The sequence below is a fragment of the Bos javanicus genome, chromosome 1, assembly GCF_032452875.1.
Source record: "Bos javanicus breed banteng chromosome 1, ARS-OSU_banteng_1.0, whole genome shotgun sequence".
NCBI lineage: Eukaryota > Metazoa > Chordata > Mammalia > Artiodactyla > Bovidae > Bos > Bos javanicus.
In genome coordinates, this window is record NC_083868.1 from 69153019 (window position 1) to 69175619 (window position 22601).

At 41.8% G+C, this 22601-nt stretch overlaps 1 protein-coding gene across 20 annotated transcripts in view; it reads left to right on the forward strand.

Annotated features, from left to right (window-relative positions):
• KALRN (kalirin RhoGEF kinase) overlaps window positions 1–22601 on the forward strand; it is a 689867-nt gene that overhangs the window by 478216 nt on the left and 189050 nt on the right. For all 20 annotated transcript variants that reach the window (XM_061408919.1, XM_061409480.1, XM_061409007.1 and 17 more), the window contains exon 33: window positions 1498–1600. In XM_061408919.1, the coding sequence (XP_061264903.1) occupies window positions 1498–1600 (103 nt within the window). The remainder of the gene's footprint in view (window positions 1–1497; window positions 1601–22601) is intronic.

Here is a 22601-nt window from a genome sequence, read left to right on the forward strand (position 1 = left end):
AATAGTAGGAAGCAGGAAGTACAGCCAGCTCGGAACTATCTACAAATGGTGGGGAGCAGTGTTCCAGATATCTAAAATAACAGATGATCTAAATGTCCTTTATTTTTGGTTTTGAAACGCATCACGTAATTTTTTTTTACAGCAGATTTTCCTTCCTACGAACGTGTGGCTTATATTATTAAAATAAGTTGGCATTTCCCAAGCCCACAAGTGGTGGTGAGAAAACAGTCAACTTAGAATTATTCTGAGTGGGAGAAACTTCTTATGATTAGCACTCTCTGTGTATGTACGTATGCATCACATGTATGCACACATGCACACACATGTCCATGTTCTCCCACACTGTAGATTTTAATTGTGTAGACTTTGATGAGACAGCTTCAATAAATGTTGCCCATGGAGGAACACTCTCGGGCAGTGAGTTCCCATTTCCCCTAAGGCCATATTTTTCTAAAGTAGCAGCAGGGGTATGACTTTCACATAGACCCCCCCATAGGAAGTGCTGTCATTTCCTGTGCTGATTTATCCAACCCCTGGCCCACACCTCCAGTTTTTCCTGACATGAACCCTTTGGCTTTCACCAGTTGCCAGACTGCTAATGCCCCTTGGCCCAGCCTTTGTGTTCAGTATGGGATTGGGACCCAGTTGTAAAGCAGCAGAGTTGAGGGAGCATGTGAATGAAATGGTCCAGGGGCCTAGGAAGGGGTCCAAAGGCCAGGAGTACACTTGGGAGACTGTCCTGTCAGACCCTCAGGAGCACAGCTGGCTCCAGAGCTGCTGCGGAATCTGTCGCTGTCCTCTTATCTTTGAGAAGATGCCTTGGCTTTCTATGTTAATAAGAAGTCATCATAAATAAGCATGCGATCAGTAAGACCCACCAAAATGAAGGCAATAAACTCTTTCTCCAGACGCAGGAGTTGAGGGTCCAACATAAGGACCTTCCCAAGGATCATCTCCCCTGGAGAAAATATCCCACCCAATTTTCTTAAGCAAGAGAAGCACAGGTCAAAAAAAATTCTTCTCAGTTCTGTTCTCTTTATAAGCCAGCTATAAACCACCCCCATCCTGTTACAGCATGCACAAAATCTATTTGAATGCCCTGAGCTCTGGGATTGTTGCAGATGACCCAGACAGTTGGAGAGAAGCCTAGGTTCTAAGCAGGTGCTTAGAAGCAGGTGCTTCTCCCTACTGGCTATTATAGACCCATTCCTAGTGAAAATAAATAGCTGCCCCCTCTGTACCATGGGCCAGAAGAGTTATAGAGAGTCATTTTGTATTCAGTTATCAACATAGTGATTATGTATTTGCTAAGCGCAAGAAGTGACATCATTGAAAATCACATGGGACTGCTTCCTTTAGTGGGATAATTTTAGACAAATCCCTGCTAAAAAGTGCTAAGGCTCTGCTCTGCCAGACCAGCTGGAAATCCTTGTGTGCTCTAAACCCACAGTTGTTCCCCCCACCCCCACCCCTGCTGTTTTTCTCTTCTTCCTGCAGGGATGGAGTGGAGGATGTTGACAGCCAGGGGGATGGGAGCAGCCAGCCAGACACCATCTCCATTGCCTCTAGGACCTCCCAGAACACAGCGGACAGTGACAAGGTAGGCCAGTGCCCCAACCTTCCTCCCCAAGACTTCCTACTGGCTGAACCATTCCTGAAGGCCACGCATGGAGGAATGTCTCCCATGGTGGAGCCTGACCTCAGTAGCCAGTGGTCTTTGTGGCGGCCAGAGGGGAAAGAGCTGGAGGGCTGGAGGAGATATGCTACAGCCAACCTTACTCCCCAAGACTTCCTACTGGCTTAACCACTCCTGGAGGGCCACCTATGGGGGAATGTCTCCCACGGTGGAACCTGACCTCAGTAGCCAGTGGCCTTTGTGGCGGCCAGAGGGAAAGAGCTGGAGGACTGGAGGAGATATGCTACAGCGTGGAGATTTTGTCTGAGGGGACAGAAGATTGAGGGGCCAGCCCAGCCCTCTCATGCCATCAAAGCTTAGCAGCACTGGGGAGAGTGGAGAGTGAGTCTGGGTTTCCTCTCCTGAGATGCCCCAGTGGCACTTATTAGGCTGTGCTTTCTGGGAGACTGGAACTCAGGAAGCTGAGACTGGGATAGTTTCCAGAGACCTTAGTGGCTGTGACTGGCTCATCCCGAAGTTAGACCAAGACCAGTGACTTTGGAAATGGCCACAGAGATGCCAGTTGGAAGGGGCCTCCTGTCTGAAGGCACTCTGGTGAAAATGATGCCTTTCTCTGGCCAGAGTACTGGGGTTCAGTTCCTAAGGGACAGAGGACCAGGAAGTGATGTTTGAAAAAATGTGGAGGGATGTAGTTGTCTCAGGAGAAAACCTGGTCACTTGCTGTCTTACATTTTGGAGCAAGTGAGTAAGAGGAGCTCTGATGAGGAGCCAAAGAAAGGAGAATGTAGCAGAGACTCGGAGTGTTTGCTCAAGCCACGGGAGGAGTTCAGTGGTCTGAATGTGCATCAGGAGCAGGGGAAGGTTCTGTCTCTGACCCTCCTCTCATCTGTTTACCTGAAGGTCAGAAGAGTATGAGATGATCCTTTTCTGAATACTAGGGATTTTATTAATAAAGGTAGAGGTTTTCAAAGGCTAATTGATCCTAGTTTCTAGACTGAGTATTTTGGCCTTAGTCCTCCAGCCTCAGGCAACATGCTGTGTCCTGACTTCATTTCAGTTTTCTAAATTAGGGACACTTTTTTTAGGATAATCTGCATTTATTAGGATTTTTCCAAAATTTTTTTTTTCTTACTGGAAACTTCCTAAGATCATGGTGCAAAATCATTCTCTAGACTAGTGTTCAAGGACATGCAGGGTAATCAATTCTATTTGACATCCTGCTTTCATTTTTGACTATCAGAGTAGATGGAAAACTGGATTTTTCTACTTGTTAAACATACAAAGAAAACTATTTCTGTACTTCCTTTCTCCTCCCATTGGTTGTTTAGAAGTATAACCTAGAGTATCCTATGAATGAAAGTGTTTCTTTTTAAGCATTCAGTGGGTGGTAAGTGATCATGTTTCCCATGTTCAGCCTAGCAGCCTATTAGTTCCATGGTGGTCATCCGGGGGATGCTTCCCTTCAGGCTGCTACTTTGTCTTCCGCATGGCCCTTAGACACCTCGGCCAAAGAGTTGTCTTAGGAAGCCTCCACTCCAGCCTTTCCTTGTCTTCTAGCAGGGTGATTGCAGTTAGAGTAGATCACTTCTGACAGCAGCCACTTCTTTATTAATGAGGAACCCTGATAGTTACACGTTATTCACAAGTGAGGAAACTGATGCCAAAAAGTCTGAGTGACTCACCTAAGAAAATCCTAGCAGCGAGTAGAAAAGCAGAAACTAGAACCCATGTCTCCCTGATTCACTGTCATGTTTTCTCCTCACTCTAAAAGTCAAAGCTTTGAGCTCCCAGTGCTAAGATGAACTCAGCTAGTAGGTCCTTCTTCACATTCCATAAAACTTCCAGGCACATACTCGTGAAAAAGCACCCACCACGTGCCAAGCTCTGTGCTGGATACTGTAGAGACATGTGGGCTCTTTGTTGAGTGTGAATTCTTATTTGTGTAATTTTTGTTTCATGTATGTCTCTATAGCCAGGCTCTTAAGCCCTGATGAGGGCAGGGGTTATGTCTGTCTGTTTCACGGCTGTCCCCTCGGCACATAGCACACAGGGATGCTCAGGAAGTACTTGGGGAATGAACAGAGCAGGCAGGGAACTCTAGAATGAAGAAGAAGCTGAAACAGGTGGTCTGAAAGCAGCCAAACATACAAATAGTATATTTATAAATATGCTGAAGAAACCTGGAAGTTTCCTTACTTCAAGCAAAAAGCTTTGATCAGCTGGAAGACTGGTCAATTCCCAATTACCTTCTCAGCCTTTGGGAAATATGAGCAGTAGGTTGGAAGATGAAGAGAGATTCTGTGTTCCGCCAGGAAACCTGGAAAATCACTTAGGAACAGTCAAATAAAGGGAGGGCCTGTCTGCAACCATGTACCGTAATTAGAATGTTCTTACTCTTCTAACACTAAGCAGTGAGAATGGGACAGCCATGTGTCCCTTTGACCTGCACTGCCCTTCATCAGAGAAACTGTTTATTGGTATCTTTGAATTTATAAATGTTATCAACAGTGTTAAATTTTCCCCCTAACTATACCACAAGACCTGGAAACTAGTCTTCACTGGTTTCCAAGGAGTCAGCTGAATAGACTCTGAAGAAGAGAAAGAGAAAACAGGTTAATTCAGGTAGGCTGAGTCATATTCAGCAGGAGGGCAGACAAGATGACTGTGGGGAAGGGACGGGGCAGAGATACCTCATAGAGATCAGGGTTGTTTTAACAGTGAGTTTCTAGAAAAGCCCCAGTCTTTTTCTTCTAATCCAGAGGAATGAGAATAGTAGAACTGTGGGCTGGATAGATGGTGAACATAACCATCAAAGGGCCAGGACGGATGGCCTTCGGGACCTGTGGGACCCTAAGACACCTCTGCAATCACTTTATGTGTCCTCTGTGTGTGGGGTAGGGTAGAAGGAGTTTGGACACACCTGGGCTCAAATACCAGCTCTGGCACTTGCCCTTTGTGTCACGTTGCACGAGTTATTGCACCTTAATCTCCCAATCTATAAAACAAAGATAATACCCATCTCACTGAGTCTTTGGGAAGGTTAAGTAAAATATGTTTAGTTGTTACCTATTAGACACTCAGTAAAGATTAACTTTCGATCTTATTAGAAAGGAAATAGAAATCTAGAGACTGTGAATAAGAGTACTTGATTATTTAGCAGATTAAAGATCTTTGGAAGTTCTTGAATAGAGTTCTGCCCTCCAGGTCCATGGTTCATTAAATGTCAAAAAGTTTTTTCTATATTAGACCTAAAGGGATATAGCTTCAGTTTGCTTGAATATAAATAGAACAACTTTACTCCACTTTCCATTTGCTAGGCCTTAGAATCTAAAATGTAGCTATTTGTTGTTAGCATTGGCTCTTGGTTTATTTTGTTATCTAATGGGTTATGATCCATTATTCTCAGGTATTTCATTTTAATCCTCAAATTGTATCACCTTTGGCCAGTGGTAACCCCTAAAGCTTTAGATATTTGAAGACAGTTGACTTGTTTTTTCTATTTTTTAATCTTCTTTTTTAGAAGTTCTCAGTTTCTCCAGCTATTCTTTCTATTAATATATTTTCAGACCTTTCCATATCCTGGTTGCTTTCCTCGGATTTACTCTAGTATATAATGATCTATATAAAATGGGGCCTGCAGAGTGACATACAGTACATTAGATGTGAACTAACCAATGCAAATTCAGCTTATTGTTCTAGAGCGACAGTGCCTGCCCTCCCTCCCTAAGATGTTTTACCCTGTATAGTAGGATGTACAATGCTGACTCGTGGAATCTCCTTGCCTGTTTTTGTGGCCCGCTCTTAGTTGGGAAGGTGACTTAGTAACCTGAGTGTTGGACTATTTAATATCTATTAGATGTTCTCTTGTTTAATTCCATCCATATTCCAGCATGTTTTGAATACAGAGTTATTCTGTCCAGTGTATCAGATGCATTCCCCAGCATTATTGGCTAAACATACTTTTTGTGACTGCATCCAAATTCTGACTATGAAGACAAGATTGAGAACAGAAGACCAACAAATGACGAACACCTGGCCCTTCCTCATTTCCCACTCAGGTTTTGAAACTTGGGTCTATTCTTGTCTGACTCTTCCTTTTAGGAAAGGGAACGCCCCCATTTTCCTCTATAACAGAGAAGCTGGAATTGCTTGTGGTATGTCCTCCCTTGATGAGGAATCAGTCTAGTATTCTTAATTCTGCATTAAATTCTGACAAAGCTAACATGGGTGCCTCAGGAAATGATATGAATAGCTTTCCCCAAAGTTTTGTTTGTTCTGCTCTCAAATGGGTCTGCATAATTAGGTTCTACTTTATCCTTGTCCCGTGTAAAAGTGTCATTTCCCTGAAGGCAAATGGATGTCCTTACTTTGTCCATAGAGCTCTGGGTCTGAGCCCCTTCCTATTCTGTCCAGACTATGCTCATGGTACTCTGGACATGACTACAAGACCCTCTTGCTTATACATGTATTAGGTGGTGGAAGTTTGCAACCATATTTCAGAGAAATCCAGAATCATAGAATTCTAGTCAAGCAAGGCTGAGTAATAAGGTAGTAGTGAAGAAGTGTCTTGTCGTTGAACAAGATGGGTATCTGCCAAATAATTACCAACTAATGGTACAGAAGTAGCCAGCTAGGCAGTGACAGTCTCTATGCATGTATATGTTGTTTAGACTAGCTATGCCAGAGGTGCTCAGTAAGTGCTTATTGAATTGAACATTACAAACCCCTCCTAGGAAGGGTGCTCTCCATCCAAAATATGCTGTGAATTTCTAGACATGTTCAGGCTGGCTGGAGACAGGAAATTGAGCTGCAAGTGCTATTCTCTGCAAAAATTATAACAGAAGAATACTGCTGAAACATCCCAGTGCTGACTGTGACTTGAATGAGGGATTTCAAAAACAAGCAAATGTGATCTAAGTTACAAGGTGGGCTGATAATGACAACGTGCTGAAGGGGGACAGGGAAATGCCTAGAGAAGCCTGGAGATTTCAGAATACAACTCAGAAGTGTTTAAACTCTCAACTGTCAAATCAGTGTAATGAGTTATGACCAAAACTTTGTTCTACTGTTTGGGAGGAAATATTCTGTTTAGAGATGGCAAGGGCCAGACTAAGGGGACAAAGGATTTCTACAAGGTCACTCACTGCGGTAACACAATACCACTAACAAGGAGCAGGGCAGCCTGGCTGCAGAAGCCTTCTGGGAAAGAACTTCTTTACTAAAGAGCCCCACCTGGTTTATCAGACCCTGGTGATCCTGACACATGTACTCTGGAAGCACAGAGCAGGCCACTGGGTGCAAGGGATGTAGTCAGAGAGGGTCTGGCGCCCACATTGGTATATTGGTGAGGGCCCCGCCCGTGCACTGGCCTATTTCATCTCTCTCCACTCATGCTCTGTTATGCTCTGCTGTGCTCTCCGTTCATGCTCTGCTGCATAGCAGGTGCGGCTCTCCATGCTGAGAGGGCAGCAGTGAATGAACAAGCCCTCCTTTGGCTTGCTTTCCTACATAAGGAGGAAAGGTAAATAACCAGAAAGAGAAAGGATGGCATTCTAGTCTTCTGCTATTAACAAGAGCTAAAAAAGGCTCCTAGGTTTTTCTTGTAAGAAAAAGTGGGCTAATGCTGCAATTGGAAGAACTTGCCTTAAATGTAAGAAGTTAGTTTCCTTGTAGGGATTATTGTTGATAGGGGGAGAGAAAAATAGACTGTCCATTTAAATGGGCTCATAGGAAAACTTCCCTGGTGGCCCAGTGGCTAAGATTCTGTGCTCTTAAAATGGAGGGGGCCAAGGTTTGATCCCTGGTTGCGGAAGAAGCTCCCACATGCCACAACTAAAGAAAGATCCCAGCCAAATAAAATAAACTAATATCTTTAAAAATAAAGATTTGGGCTCCTAAGTAGAAAAATTCTCCAGAGAATAAGGCTGGATATAGGGCTTCTTGGGAGGAAGGAGAGCATACTGGTTCCAGTTCCCTAGAAGCAAAGTCTGAGACCCGGATTCCTGTGCACGGAGTTTATTGGTGCCCCTTCAGGGAAAGGGGCAGGAAACAGGGCCCATTGTAGAAGGAGCTAAGGCAAATGTGCACGTGGCTTCAGCTGGAGTCCAGCTCAGCCTGATCCCTCCTGGAGCTGGAGTGTGAATGGCACCCAAAATCTGCCCTACCTTGAGGCAAAGGAGTGGTCTTTTGTGGCAGCTGTGAGCTGTTAGCAGCCAACATGCAAAGAGCTGAAGCATGGCAGCCCCAGCAGGAAAGAGAGTCTGAGTGGGCTACGAAGGTGTCAGCTGCACAGAGGAGATGGCTTGGGGAATCAGGCACGCATTCAGTCCCTGACTGCTTACAGTGGCAGGACCTAGAACGGGTCACTTAATCATTCCATGCCTCCGTCTCCAAGTCTGTACAGTGAAGGCAGTGATTTCAGCTTCCTGGGATTTTGAAGGACTAGCCAAGATCCTGTACAAAAGAGGGTGTGAAGCAAAGGAGACTGTCCAGATGACTGTGGTGACTTGAGTTTTAAGGGCCTACAGATCACTGGCTTTTGCCACTAAGGATAAAAACCAAATATCTGGAAATGTGGAGACTCAACAGTGTCAAGACTAATAAAAATCCTATCAGTTCACACATTGTAATATTTTTCACTTAGCAAATTCTTTAAAAAAAAAAAATCAAGATGATGCACTACACCAGCAGGATATAACTTGTTATAAAGGGAATAATGCGTTATGAGCCATATCCCTAGATTTTTCGTGTGTGTATAATATACACAATTTTATGATATACTTGGGTCAATGACCTGTAAAAGAGTTGCTACTCTTTTAGTTATATTAAATTAAATAAAATTATAAGAGAAGACATACTTTTTAAAACTTCTTTATCTGCATTAATATAGAAGGTGTAAATAACCCAAAGCAATAGCTAATAGACATATTATAAAATACATTACAACATATGGTTTGGTATTTGAGAGAACACAGAGAGGCCACTGGTACATTTTCTAGTTGGAGAAAGACCAGAGTTTTTGTTTCATATGTTTTTTTGGTTGGTCGGTTGGTTGGTTTTGTTTGAATTTTCTTTCAGATATATCTAAACAAGACAGTGTAATACAGGTCTACTAAAAATGTATTCAAAAGAATTTAGTGGTCAACTCAATGCATACCTAAGGAAGTACTTGATCTTAATAAATGTATGAAATAATAAAAATACAAAAATAAAGTTATTGATCATCATTAAGAAACAAAACAAAAACGAAAACCATCAAGATGGTCCACCCAAGTTTGAGTCTCCAGAATGAGATTGTGACAACGTGTGACATTTAGCCCTGGGGCCTGAGCAGGTGATCCACCTTCTGGAGGTCTAGCCTATTAAATGCACGATGCTAAAAGCTAGAAAGAAAAAATGTAATGGGTCTCCAGGAGAGTCCTCACCACTTCTGTTACTCTGCCCTTTATCTCAGGGCCCTAAACTGTTTCTTTAGAGGGAGAGGTTTGTGTTGCCTCCCATCTAGTAACAGAGCATTTTCTAACTCTTAAACAAATACCTTTAAAAGATATACAGTTGTACTCCTCCTCTGAGGTGGATACATCTGAAACCTAAACTTAGACTTCATAAATGTTACCAATCAATCATCTGGAAAGCAAATAATCTTCATAACCCACCATGGGTGAGAAGCAGTTTGCAGTACACAGGCAGATCACAGAGCACTGAGCCCACAAATTTCTTGGTTTCCAGTGGTGGTATTGTGCAAATATATGATCCAGAAATAAGGAAATTGCAAAAGGTGATTTGTCAGTAGATTAGATCTCTGTGTGATAGCTATAGGGCTGGCCAGAGGCCAGATATGACTCCAGGTAACTCTGGAGTTTGAAAACAGACACTCAGGAAATAATGGAGCCCAAGATGGCCTCTTGCCCTCTGTTTCCATCCTGTTTAAAGGGAACAAGGTGATTTGCACAGAATCACAAAGCCAGTTCCTGGCAGACCTCAGATTGAAGCCCAAGTCACTCTCCTGCCTGTTAAATGGAATCAAAAGCATAGTACTTTTGTAGTAACTGATAGTTCAGCTTCTAAAACTTTGTAGCAAAAACAAACACTATTGGTACTGGCTTCTTTTCCAGCTGCCTCTATACCTCCCTGCCCAGTCCCAGCAAATCTACAGCAACCCAAAGTAAAGTACAAAGTGGTTCTTTAAGTTGTCTCCAGACTGCAAAGGAGAAAGATAACTTATCAAGTGTTGATGCCTACCACAGACTGTTCGATACTAAGTACTTGTGACTCATGTAGTGGCCTTGGTGGGAGTGCGATTCTGCCCGAGTCTTCAAGCCACTCTAGGCAAATTCCCTTTCGGATTCTGAGAGCTTGGGCAGAAAGCACTGTGGTGAGGCCGATCCCTGCCTCCAAGCGCTGTGGGAGCGTGAGTCTTCAGAACAAGTTCAACCCTACTGCCACCCAGCACAAACTTAAATTCTGTTTGTAAAAAGTTTGGTGGAAGCAGAAAGAAAATTTGAGATCAAGCCAAGATGTTAAAGTGGATTAGCTGGCAACAGTCCAAGGCAAACAAGCCTCAAGTGAGTACACTGCCGGTCGGACACACTGGGGAGAAGGGACACAGGACTGGGAGATGGCACAGGTCGAGGGCAGGGCCAGCTTGGAGGTTGGAGGCAGAGAGAAGTGGCAGCTCTCAGGGCGAGGGTTTTACTGGACTGTTCTGCACAGACCTCTTGGCATATCATTTGCCCTTTTTCCTTCTGAGTTAAAAAGTTCTTTTAGTGCAGAACAAGATGACTGAATCTACCTTCTTAAAGCTACTGGTAAGAGGGAAACAGGCTTTGGGAAATATTGTTTTTTTAAATGTTGTGCTCCTGGATGACTAGGGGGTGATGACACTAGGAGTTCTGGTATCTGGAGGCAAGCTCTCCTGGTAGGGGTGAAAGTGAACTCCTAGGAATTTCAAGATATGAACATCTAGAGCCAAAGTAGTGAGATTAGAGTGGATGGGGTGGGTGAACGAGGCTTTGAGGTGGTGGTTGTGCTTTAGCTGAGCTTCCTTTCCCCATTTGTGCTGTGCTGTCAAACATGACATGTTTTCTCCCATAACATGGGAGTCTTGGTAGATAAGTGGATAAATATTACCGTTTTTTTGTGATCTTGACTGTAGATTGCAAATGCTTGTGTGGGTTTTTCCTTCCTGGAAGCTTAGCTTCACTGCCTTACTGCTAATGGCTACTGCCCACCTATCTGTCATGACAAGTAGGATATAGTGGACACAGGATGGCCATGGGAAGATCTACGCTTCTGTGGCATTGGGGTGAGATGATATGATCTTATTGCCAGAAAGTAGAGCCTTGTCAAGAGAAACAAGATTGCCTGTCCTCTGTGGTGGCTTGCCACTAGGAAAAAAACTCCAAGGATGGGACTTTGGCCCAGGGCAACAACTAGCAAATACCTGCTGAGAGGAGCAGCCTACTTCTGCCCTGATAGCTCTTCCTATTGAGAAAAGTGCTGGAAGATGCAGATCTATAAAGACTAGACCCATTCCACGTGTCCACTCCGTAGTTTCACCCAGACTCTTCCTTCTGCTAATCAGTCTTTCTGATCTTCTGTTGCCCTGGTTTTGCTGGAGTAGTCACGGCCTTATTCAGAGTTGATAGTCAAGTTTTCAGCCTCCCCCTTTTAGAGTTGAGTTTTCTAAGTTCAGAATGTTCGTCTCCAATCATTATTATTATTATTATCATCATCATCATTAATGCTGTAATTGGTTCTACTTGAAGCTGCTAATTGCAGCAACATATAGACATTGATTAGAAGTTCAGAAGAGCAATTCTAAATCTGCATGGCCCCTGCTGATGCTGGTTATGGGGCGTTTACTGAATGCTCCCATATGCATTGCTCTCTGTGTCATATGCAAGGGGTTGTACTCCACTCTGAAGATTATGAAGAAAAAAAAAAAACAGGCTCTGTGTTTTTCTGTCCCTTTCCTGTCTCCTGCTAGCTGGTTTTCTTTCAGTTGCAGGAATGGGATTTAGAGTTTCATTCAAGACTCTGCTGTTAGTCACTTACACATGGACGATAGTCTGACTTGGTGAGCACTAGAGGATGTTAAAAGTTCATTACCTTTTCTTTTCCTCATTACCTTGATGCATGCCATCTTTTAATCTCATTGATTAACTTATCAAGCATTTATTGAGCTCCTACTGTTTGGTAGGTGCTATTCTAGACAAAGAGGTTATGGCAGTGAACAAAACAGACAAAGCACCTAGGTGGCCTGCTTAAACCTTTCTCTTTTGTGTTGATGTGAACCTAAATATACTCAAATTGGAGATATTTGGAATGCGTTGCAACTTACATCTATTTTTTGTGTGTGCATCTGTGATTGACACTATTGCAGCTTTTATTTTAAAAGAATTCAGCAAATCTTTTAAAAACATAACGTGGGAGTTCTTGAAGGTAGTCCCCCAGTTTTTAACTTCTTGATTCATAATGATTTCAAACCAGAATGTTAGAATTTCCACCACTGTCACCTTTGAGCTGTAATTGCAGTCAGTAGAGTTTCAGTTAGGGAAGGTCAATGGCACCCCACTCCAGTACTCTTGCCTGGAAAATCCCAAAGACGGAGGGCCTGGTAGGCTGTAGTCCATGGGGTTTCGAAGAGTCGGACACGACTGAGCGACTTCACTTTCACTTTTCACTTTCATGCATTGGAGAAGGAAATGGCAACCCACTCCAATGTTCTTGCCTGGAGAATCCCAGGGACGGGGGAGCCTCGTGGGCTGCCGTCTATGGGGTCACAGAGAGTCGGACACAACTGAAGCGACTTAGCAGCAGCAGCAGCCTTCCTGGCTGGTAGAAATTCCAGACAAAGAGAACAGATCAGAAAGTAGTCACATAGCGCCCAAACATTACTTCTATCTCATAAAACAAGAATATCAAAGGAAAACTGTTATTTAAAAAAAGGGGAAACTGTTATAATAACAGGTGATGATGATGATAATGAGGAAGGATATGAGGGGGTGAGAAGTGGGGAAGAGTTTATTCAAGGAACTTATTTCAAATTGTAGAATCTGAAATCTGTAATACAGTGTCTAACTCATCTCCCCAACACCCTGCACCCCCCAAAACAAGAAGTCATAGTTTCTATTACACACAAGATATTAAGCAAGCACCTTTATTGAACCCATGAAAATGTATTGAAAACCACTCAAAGAAAAATATTTTAGACATATGTTCTCTAACATTAGATTTAAAACAGTACTTCCAACGGGGGCATATAAAGTCCAAACCACTGGATTGGTTATGCATTAAGGAGGCAAATAAGTAGCCTGGCATGCTGCAGTCCATGGGGTCTCAAAGAGTTGGACACGACTGAGCAACTGAACTGAACTGACTGAAGTAGGCACCACCATTAACTCCTGATCAAGCAGGAAAATCTGTTAACAGAGAAGAATGAAATTAGCTAGAGACAAAAATGGAAAATTATTTCAAATATTTAGGTACACTGAATTTTATTCAACAGAATTTTACTGAGTGTTCACTGATGACCATTTACCATGGAGATTCAGGATATATAAGAACAACCTCTGTCCTTGTCCCAGAGTTTCCTGAGTTCACACCCACAAGTGTCTTATATATGATGCCACATACAGTGGCTATATACATGTTATTTGTATTTATGGAAGGACACAGTTGTACTTGGCACTTCTTTGGTTCCAATTTTTGTGCTTAGCATCAGAGAAACTAGGACAATGAATGTTAGTTGAGATATATACTTATCACACAATATGCTACATTTTTTTAACAAGTATAGGCACTTTGAACAACAGCCTAGGAACCAAGGATGGCTTTTACACCAGAAGTGAAATTTGAGCTTGACCTTGAAGTTTATCTTCCTTCTATTTCTCCTCTTTTGTATCAGTTTTAACTCTAGAATAATTATTCTAATCATGGAGAGATTGTAAAAGAGCAATGCAACTGATACATCTGTATCAAAAGAAGTATTTTGTTTTGATGTGGAATTAGGCTTTTTTTTAATGACCTGTTAGTTCTGATGGGAACTATTAAAAAGTTCCCTCAGAATTTTTTCCAAAAGTTTCTTATGCTTCCTCATTATAATCTAATTAAATCTGTTTTTCCTTAAGCAGATGTACTCAAAATTTTTTAAAGGAACTTTTGAAGCAGTAATACATACACATGATTTAAAATTTAGGTGTTTTTCTTGAGATACTATTTTAAAATATAAAAGCTCACATTTATTATTTTTTAAAAATGTCTAAACAAGTAAACAAACAATAAGTACTGTTTTATACTTTTTTCTTGTAACAAATCTGGGTAATTTCATAGCAGGACATGTAGAGCTGGGTCATTCTTTTTTATGGCTACACAGTATTCCATTGCTTAAGAGGACCATAATTTATTTAACTAGTCTTCTATTGATGGGTGCCTGGGATGTTCCAGTCTTTTACCACTACAAACAGGGCTGTAATCCTTATACAAATGTAGTTTTTCATGCTTGTGAGTTATGAGTTTATTACTAGCGTAACTTCTTAGAAGTAGAATATGTGTTTAAAATTTTTGATAGATGTTGTTAGACCACCCCTTATAGAAGTTGGACCAATCTATACTCTCTTCAGCTGAGTATGTGTGTCAGTTTCTGCAGTCTTGCTACCTAATGTATCTTCAATAGTTTTTATCTTTTCCAATCTGATATTAGATACTTTAAAATAATCCTTATTCAATGTTTCTCTCGTATATATTTTGTTTAACTGATAATATTGCAACTGTCTTATTTTCTGTTATTGTTATTGAAATGTGCAGTATTGGACTTACACTATTACCGAATGAGACTTACAGACTTGTCTGATTAGCGGTTACTATGGATAAAATGCATTCCTAATCAGATACATCTGGTATACATTAAACCTTTTCTTAAATTTATTAATGTAAAATAGGTATACTAAAAATGCATAAAAATTACTAAACATTTGAATAGATAATTATAGAGTGAACGTACATGTAATAACCATGCAGTTCATAAGAGCAGGACATGGCCAGATTTCCATAAACTCCATGTGTGCCCCTCTCTGGTCACAGCCCTGTCCTCTTCCCTAGAGGTAACCATTCTTCTGACATTCATAATAATAATGTCCTTATTTTCTCTATTATTGTACCTTCTATGGGCTTCCCTTGTGGCTCAGCTGGTAAACAATCCATCTGCAATGTGGCAGACCTGGGTTCGATCCCTGGGTTAGGAAGATCCCCTGGAGAAGGGAAAGGCTACCCACTCCAGTATTCTGGCCTGGAGAATTCCATGGACTATATAGTCCATGGGGTTGCAAAGAGTCGGACACGACTGAGCTACTTTTATCATCATCATCATGTATATACACCTACAGAATATTATTTCAGTGTGACTGTTGTAAAGTTTTATATGGCTAGAATCATTCTCTGTGTGTGTGTCCTCTCTTGCTCAACACTTATTTTTATGGAATTCATCCTTTCTGACGTGTAGTTGTTCATTCGTTTCCATTGTTGTGTAGTATTCCGTTGTATGAATATACCACAACTTATTTATCCATTTTGCACATGGGAAGTTTGGGACTATTAGGAACAATGCTAGAATACTCTTGTATGTGTATCCTTGCAGAAGACATGTAGTTGAGTTTCTCTAGGGTATAAAGCTAGGAATGAAATTGCTAGGTGCAAAAAGAGAAAGAAATTGCTAGGTGATAGTGTGTAAGTGTGTCTTCCTCTTTACTATTAACTGCTGACACCAGCTGTCCACTCCTACCTATAAGTATATGTGAGATTTTCTGTTGCTCCACATCATCATGTGTACTGGAGAGAGCCAGGTCTGATGGGTATGTAGTAATACTTGCTTATGGTTTTAATCTGCAGTCCCCTCATTATTAATGAAGTTGCAGATCTTTCCATATCTTAGTGGGCCTTTAGATTTTCTCCTTCGCAATGCCCCTGTTCATCGCAGGGGCATGATGCCTAGTTTTTTAGTGAGCTGCCTGTTTGTTTCTTTCTTATGCATTTTTGGGCCTTCTTTATATATTCTAGATATGAATCCTTTGTTGGTTATACATGTTGTAAATATCTTCTTTCATTCTGTGGGTAGTCTTTTCACTCTATTGTGTCTGAAAAAGCATCTAAATCTAATTTGACATTTTGAAGGCAGCACATTTGTAAGTTAAAGGCTTATATGATGGGATATAATGAGACATTTCTTACTTTTGGTCCTTTAGAGTAGAGTTCATCATTTTATTCTCCACAGAATAGTGGAAAATACCAATATGGAAACTTTATACATAATGTGGGCTTTTGTCAATCCCTAAGTTTACCTCTGTTTTACTAAAAGAATAAGAACAAAGACTTTGACATTTTAAAACATATCTGTTGCACTTTATATATTATGTAACAGGCAATACAGTTAAAGCAATGAAATGTATTAGGAAAAAAGATGGTAAGTCCATTGCATTTGGAACTCAGTTGTTCGACAAACAGATCTAAGACCCAGGTAGGAAACCTTTACATAACAAAACTAAGCATCTATGCTCACAGGAGAGCCTCTCAAATCCTAATTTTATATGTAATTCTTACCATTTTCATCTAGTTACTTAGCCCATAAGATAAAGTTACTTCTATGTAGACACTAGTAGCCACAAAAGCTGAGCTACTGATAGCAAAAGAGGAAGCAGAAAAGCTGTGAAAGCAAAAGCTGACAGAGGAAGCAAAACTCCAGCAGTTGGGTCCTATTTACTGAAGGTGTATAACCTGGCACATCCTTCATATTTTGTCCTATGCCATAACTATTACTCTGTTGGAATTGTCAGCAGAAGGGGAGATTATGTTCAGTTTATTTTTCTTTTTAAGAAGTCAGAGATGTAAGGCTATTCATCAAAAGATTTAAACGGGAAGAAAAAGTTGGTGTTGCTGTTTACCTTTTGTCATCGAGAACACTTGATTATCCTGAAGGCACATTTCCCAAAGGGGTCTGGAGAGCTGAAGTACTGTTGACTGTGATTTACATTAGTGGAGAGATTTGTAAAGGTGAAACTCAATTTTTCTCAATCCTAGTTATTGACTCCAAAAGACTGCTTCTGCCCTCTTTTGGCATTTATTGACGGTCTGCATAATCCACTCTAGTCCACACTACTGTACTATCACACATGGCCTGTGAAAGAAGCCTCCTAATTGGTGCCCAGGCATTCACTCTGACCTTCCTCTAGTCTCTTCTCCATTCTGAGGCCAATGTGATCTTTTTAAAGTGTAAGCTTTTCACATCTATGGCTTCAACCCCTTTGAAAGTGTCTGTTTGCTCTTAGGATGAATACCAAAATCCTCAGTCTGCCCTATGAGGGCTGTATGACCTGGACCTTGGCCCTCTTCTCCTCACTGCAGCCACTTTCCTCTTGTTGCCTGCCCCGTGATCTTCCTGACCTTCCAGGAATGTGTCAGGTTTCTTGCCATCTCAGGTCCTTTGTTTCTTCTGCCTAGAAAATTCTTAGTCCTCTCATGCCACAGTCTGCCCCGTTTGCTCTCTCTTCTTAGCCCGTCCTGACCCCCTGACTAACTCCTCTCCCCAAGTCACACCTCCCACAGTCTTCTGTATTGTTATTTCTTAGAACCTGTCACCATTATTGACTATCTCAGCATTTGTTGGTTACTCAGTTGCTTCCTCCACCAGATGTTAAGTCCATGAGGGCATCATGGACTTACTGCATCACCCCTATTGCATTACCAAATCCAACAAAATACTGATTCACAGAAGGGACTCTGTCACTGTTTATTAAATCAATGAATGAAGACCCAATAAACACAAGGTAATGTGTTGGGCATTATGGGTAAGAAAGAGATCTAGAAATACGAAACAGACATTATGAAGAAAATCAGAGGACTTCCTGGGTGGTCCAGTAGTTAAAATGCTACACTTCCAATGCAGGAGGCATAGGTTCGAATCCTGGATGGGGAAACTAAGATCCCATGTGCTGCACAGCCAAAAATAATTAAACTTCTTAAAAAATAAAATAGCAAAATATTTTTAAATGAAAAATAAAATCAAACTTACCTAGTCTGGGAAGATTAGAAAAGGTTAGCATTAAACTTTACCAAGTGGGTAGAGTTTATCTCGGCAGGACTGGTATTGGGAGTGGGGAGGAATGTCATTCTAAATGGATCAAACAGCTAGAACAGGGAAAGGGAGAAAGGAATATACAGGGTACGTTTGGAACATGCACAGTAAACATGCCTGATGCAGTGTGGACTTTGTGAGGTGAGATGTGGGAGACAAGGCTGAGATGATTGGCTGGGTCAAATCATGGCAGACACTGGACACCATTCAAAAGAATGTGGACTTTGTTGGGAGCACCTAAGAAATACTGAGAGTTGTTTTTAGCATGATGGTTACAGAATTACTCATATCTTCACCTTTATGTGTAACTCTCTATATGCTCTCATCTTTCTCTCAACTCAGAGTGAGTCTAAGGGTAACCTGTCCACAGGTTCTGAGTCACATATTTTGTACCCACTTCCATCTGGTACATTCAACATCTCTTCTCTCCCTCATGTTGTCAGGTACCTCCTTTCCTTTTGCCATTTCACACCTCTTTGCTGCTTCATGCTCACTGAACTGGAACTTCTTTTGATTTTTCCTTTTCCAGGTCTTCCCCCACCTTCAATAATAGTTTCTGCTTCCATTCTGATGTCCATGACAAATTCCAAGATGATATCTCTGCAGTGACTTACTCCTCATGACAGTTTCATATTCGCTATTTACTCAGCACATTTTTGCACACCTACTATGTGCAAGGCAGTATTGCAGACTGGAGATGCAGCAGTGACACCACACAGGCCAGTCCCCAACCGAATGAAGTCTCAGTTCTCCTGTGGAACCAGGAGACTCACGAGCAAACACGAGGCCAAATGGTGGCACAGTGAACACCGGCACTGTTAGTCTTTATAGTTTGCTGCCAACTTCCTTCAGTCTCGGCATCAGAAAACTTTCTTTTTTCTCTCAAACCAGCAAAGCTGGCTTGACTGCCCTGTATGGGGCAGAAGCAGAATTTTCCAGACACCCAGGTATATATCTGTCGATCCGTTTTGGGCAATATCCCCTGATAGCCAGCCGGTCCACAGCCAAGTACTAAGGATGATTCATGATTTCCTCAAAATATCTATCATATCACCCTGGTCAGGCACTGCTTACCCTTTATTTAAATTCTTTAAGTAGCCTCCTAAATTCTGCCCCCCCACTGCTTTCTGGGATGTTGGCCCTGCATTATATCTTTTCTACTGATACCAAATTCATCTTCCTAAAACATTTCTTTCAGCATCTCACTTGTCTGTTAAAAGCCTTCTGTAGCGTACACTTAGAATAAAGTACAGTCCCATCTCCAAAGACATTTATATAGTTTTTCCTCCCTATATACGATCCTTATCTGTTATATACACTAAAATACACTTAGATTAGATTGAATCATGTGAAACTGCCATTTTTGTGGATTGGATCCAAAATGGTTGATCAAATATTAGCAATTTGTAGGTTGCAACCTAATTGCACTTACCAAATAATTGGTTACCTGTATGTCTCTCTCCCATGTTACATTGTGAGTTGCCTGATGATCATGGCTTAATGATGCTTCTATCTTTACTGTCTACTACAGCATCTGGTGCATAGTAAACAGTGGCAGTCAGCTGCCTCCACTCATGTCATGATCTGCTCCTGCTGCTTCCATTTCCCGTAATGCCCACTGACTTCTAATCACATCCTACCCACCACTCACTTCTAGCCTGACTCATGCCTCCTTCATGGAAATGCTCACTATTTCTCCACATTAATGCCCTGCTACCACCTCTGAGCCAACAATATTGGTCTCCCACAGTCAAATGTTATTCTTTAACAGCCAAAGCATATGTATTATACTTTGCATACAGTTGCACTTTAACATTGAATTGAAAGATGTCTGTTTCTAGCCCTTACTTTTCACCCTAGGATCCAGCAGCATATTTTCAATTGTCTATGACGTAACTGCTCTTGAATGACTCACTGTAATCTACTCAACAGAACTGAAACTAAACTCATATGCCACGTCCCAGATCTGCTCCTGGTCTAGATCCCCATCCACAGCTTGGTCTTTAAGCCATCTCAGCTCTTCATTCTCTGTCCTCCTCCTGAAACAACATTCCACAGGATCATCACAGTGGCTGCATTTTTCTCAGCCTGCCTTTAGACTTTTATATAATACATCAAGTTTATCCCTGAGAGCTTCAAGAGAGGAAGAATGTCTCCCAAACCACAGCAACGTTCTCTAGGACCTAGAGCGTCCTGATAAACTGGCCCCTTCCCCTTGGTCCTGCCCCTCCCTTGCTGTCTGCAGATTACTCTTCTCACATTTTCTGGTAGATATGTGTGATTATATTTTCACTAAAATATAATGATCCTTCAAATCATAATCACCTTTGTTAGTATATGTCTAACACATACTGCATCACTGTGTCTCTAAACTTCTCTCTCTGTCCTAAAAGATGTTTCTGATCTCAGGAAGAATGTTGCTGGAATGCATCTTCATCATTATTAGAATGATAGTAGAATGACTCTCTGGAGTCCCTTCCATCAGCACTTTATGAGAAAGCATCTTCTTCCAGTTTGCTATTGTTTCCCATGGGTTAGTTTTCGTCTCAGCAGCTGAACCCTGAGACCCATTAAAAACAAGGCTTACGTGTGGTACACTGTATTATCAGCAATGCATTGAAATAGAGTGGGCATTCACAGAGAGGCCTCAGAAAAGACTTGTTTGAATATGTTTTTACATGTATAATTTCTGTTTGTGTTTATCTATGAATTTTGGTGTGTCTCTGACTGTGTTTCCCGTGTTGCTCTCTAAGAAGGATTCACCCACGTGATTTGGGAGGCAGGGATAGCTTGGATATTTCTCCTGGCCATCAAGTCCATGACATTACAAACCAATGAGCCATGTGCTCCAAAAGCTCATGGCTACAGCTGACACAGGTGAAAAGCCTACCTGAGCTGCAGCCTGGGGTTATTTTTCTTCTCCACCTGCCTGGGATCTTCCTTTTCCCTCTAAATATGAAAGACTAACTCTTCTGTTAAACACTAAAAGGAATGTGGATGTGTATATATGTGTGTGTTTGTGCTTCTGTATGCATATATACATATACTTATATATACATATATGTATGCATGTATGTATATATGAAGGAAATACACCAAAATGTAAGTAATGGTTATTTCTGGATGGTGGCTTTTTCCAAATTCTCCACGATAAGTCAGGTTACTTTTATTAATCAAAAAAAGAGTAGATGTTATTTTTAAGGACAGGAAGGGTCATGATTATTAGATGGTTTCTGGATCAAACCTCTGTGTGAATCAAAGACAAAGGGATGAGCAGGTGACTAGTAGGTAACAGAGGGATGAACTTCCCCTCAACATCTCAAGATGAGAGAAAGTGACCAGACAGTGAATTTGGGCCGATTTGCAGGACGGGCCAAGGTTACTGAAGGCTGTTAGTTGAGGAACTGGCAACTTTGTTTGGTTTTTGAAGGTCAGGAGCCTTGGATAGCGAAAGGGAAGAGGAGGAAAATTCAGGCGGGGAAGTAGGGAAGGTGAATAGTGGGTTAGTTTATCAGGGTTTTTCCCTAAACTCAGCTGTTTAGTAAAGTATAGAAAAGGTGAGAGGAAAAGCTTGAAATATACGCTCAAGTTCATGAAGAGATTTCACGAAGAGATATACAGTGGGATGGAGAAAAGGCAGGCATGTTCAAGTTCGGTTTTAACCCCCTATGATTCCAGATGGAAGGGTTCCCCGAGTGATCAGTGTGGGGACACTGGGTCCCCAGGTAGGGAGGATGGGTCACCCCTGCATGGGCAGCAAGATTCCTAACAGCAGGTTCATCATCAGGTCAACACACAGCTCCCCCACTCCCTCCCCTACCTCCTCCTCCCTCCTCTCCTGCTCTTAAAGGACAGAGCGAAGTTTCTGATAATTTTCCGTAGAGAAAGTTTCTAACTTTTCTGAACTTGGAACAAAAAAGTTACATGAAACAAACATTGTCAAGGATGCTCCTCCCACCTGGCCTAGTCTCACAGTTCTCTCCAAAAGCAGAAGGGAAAATGGAAAGATGAAAAACAGAGGGAGTGACTCTTCCTTGCTGAGGCTGGTTTCTTTCCTTTGGGATAGTGTTCTGGAAGTGGGGACTTCAATCTGTCACTCAGGAGGGGACACAGCAGAGCCTGTCTCTGCACCGCCCCGAAGCCTCTTTGTTCTTCACCGAGATGCTTGGCTAACCACTCCTTGCCTCCTCACCGAATTCCAGATGAGGAGCCCTGGGGTCAGTATGAGCAGCACACACACACGGCTAGAAGCCAAAAGTAGAGTAGGAAGCATGAAAAAACTAAGAATGTCACAAAAATCAGTTTTGAAAAAGAGCTACACTGAAACCATAATTCATGATGTCTGTCTGCATGATTCAACATTTGTACTATTCTGTATCTCAGTTTCCCATTCTGGTGAAGGAATATTTCCAGTCTGGGCTCTAGTTTGAAATTGGAGGTGGAGAAAGGCTCTTTTAAACCATTTAATATGGGCTTTGCAGTTCCATGTGTGTAACAGAAGAACACAGAGCAGTGACGTGCCCCCCAGGGACAAATCTGCCCATCTAATGAGAGGCACACAGTCCTTTCCCTTAGAAGCCCCTGCTATAACCAAACAGGCCAAGGAAAGCATGAAGGCTACTATAAGGAAGCGTCCAGAGCATAGACAACTGAGAGTAACAAGTGTCTTTCTTCCTGACCGCCTACTATGAGCCTGGCATTTTTTAATGTAATTTCTTACTCAATCCTCACAATTCTTCAAGGTAAGTATCATTATCCTCATTTTTGCAGATGAGGAAAATGTAGAAGTTAAATAACCTGCCCAAGGTCACACATCCAGAAAGTGGCAGAGCTGAGATT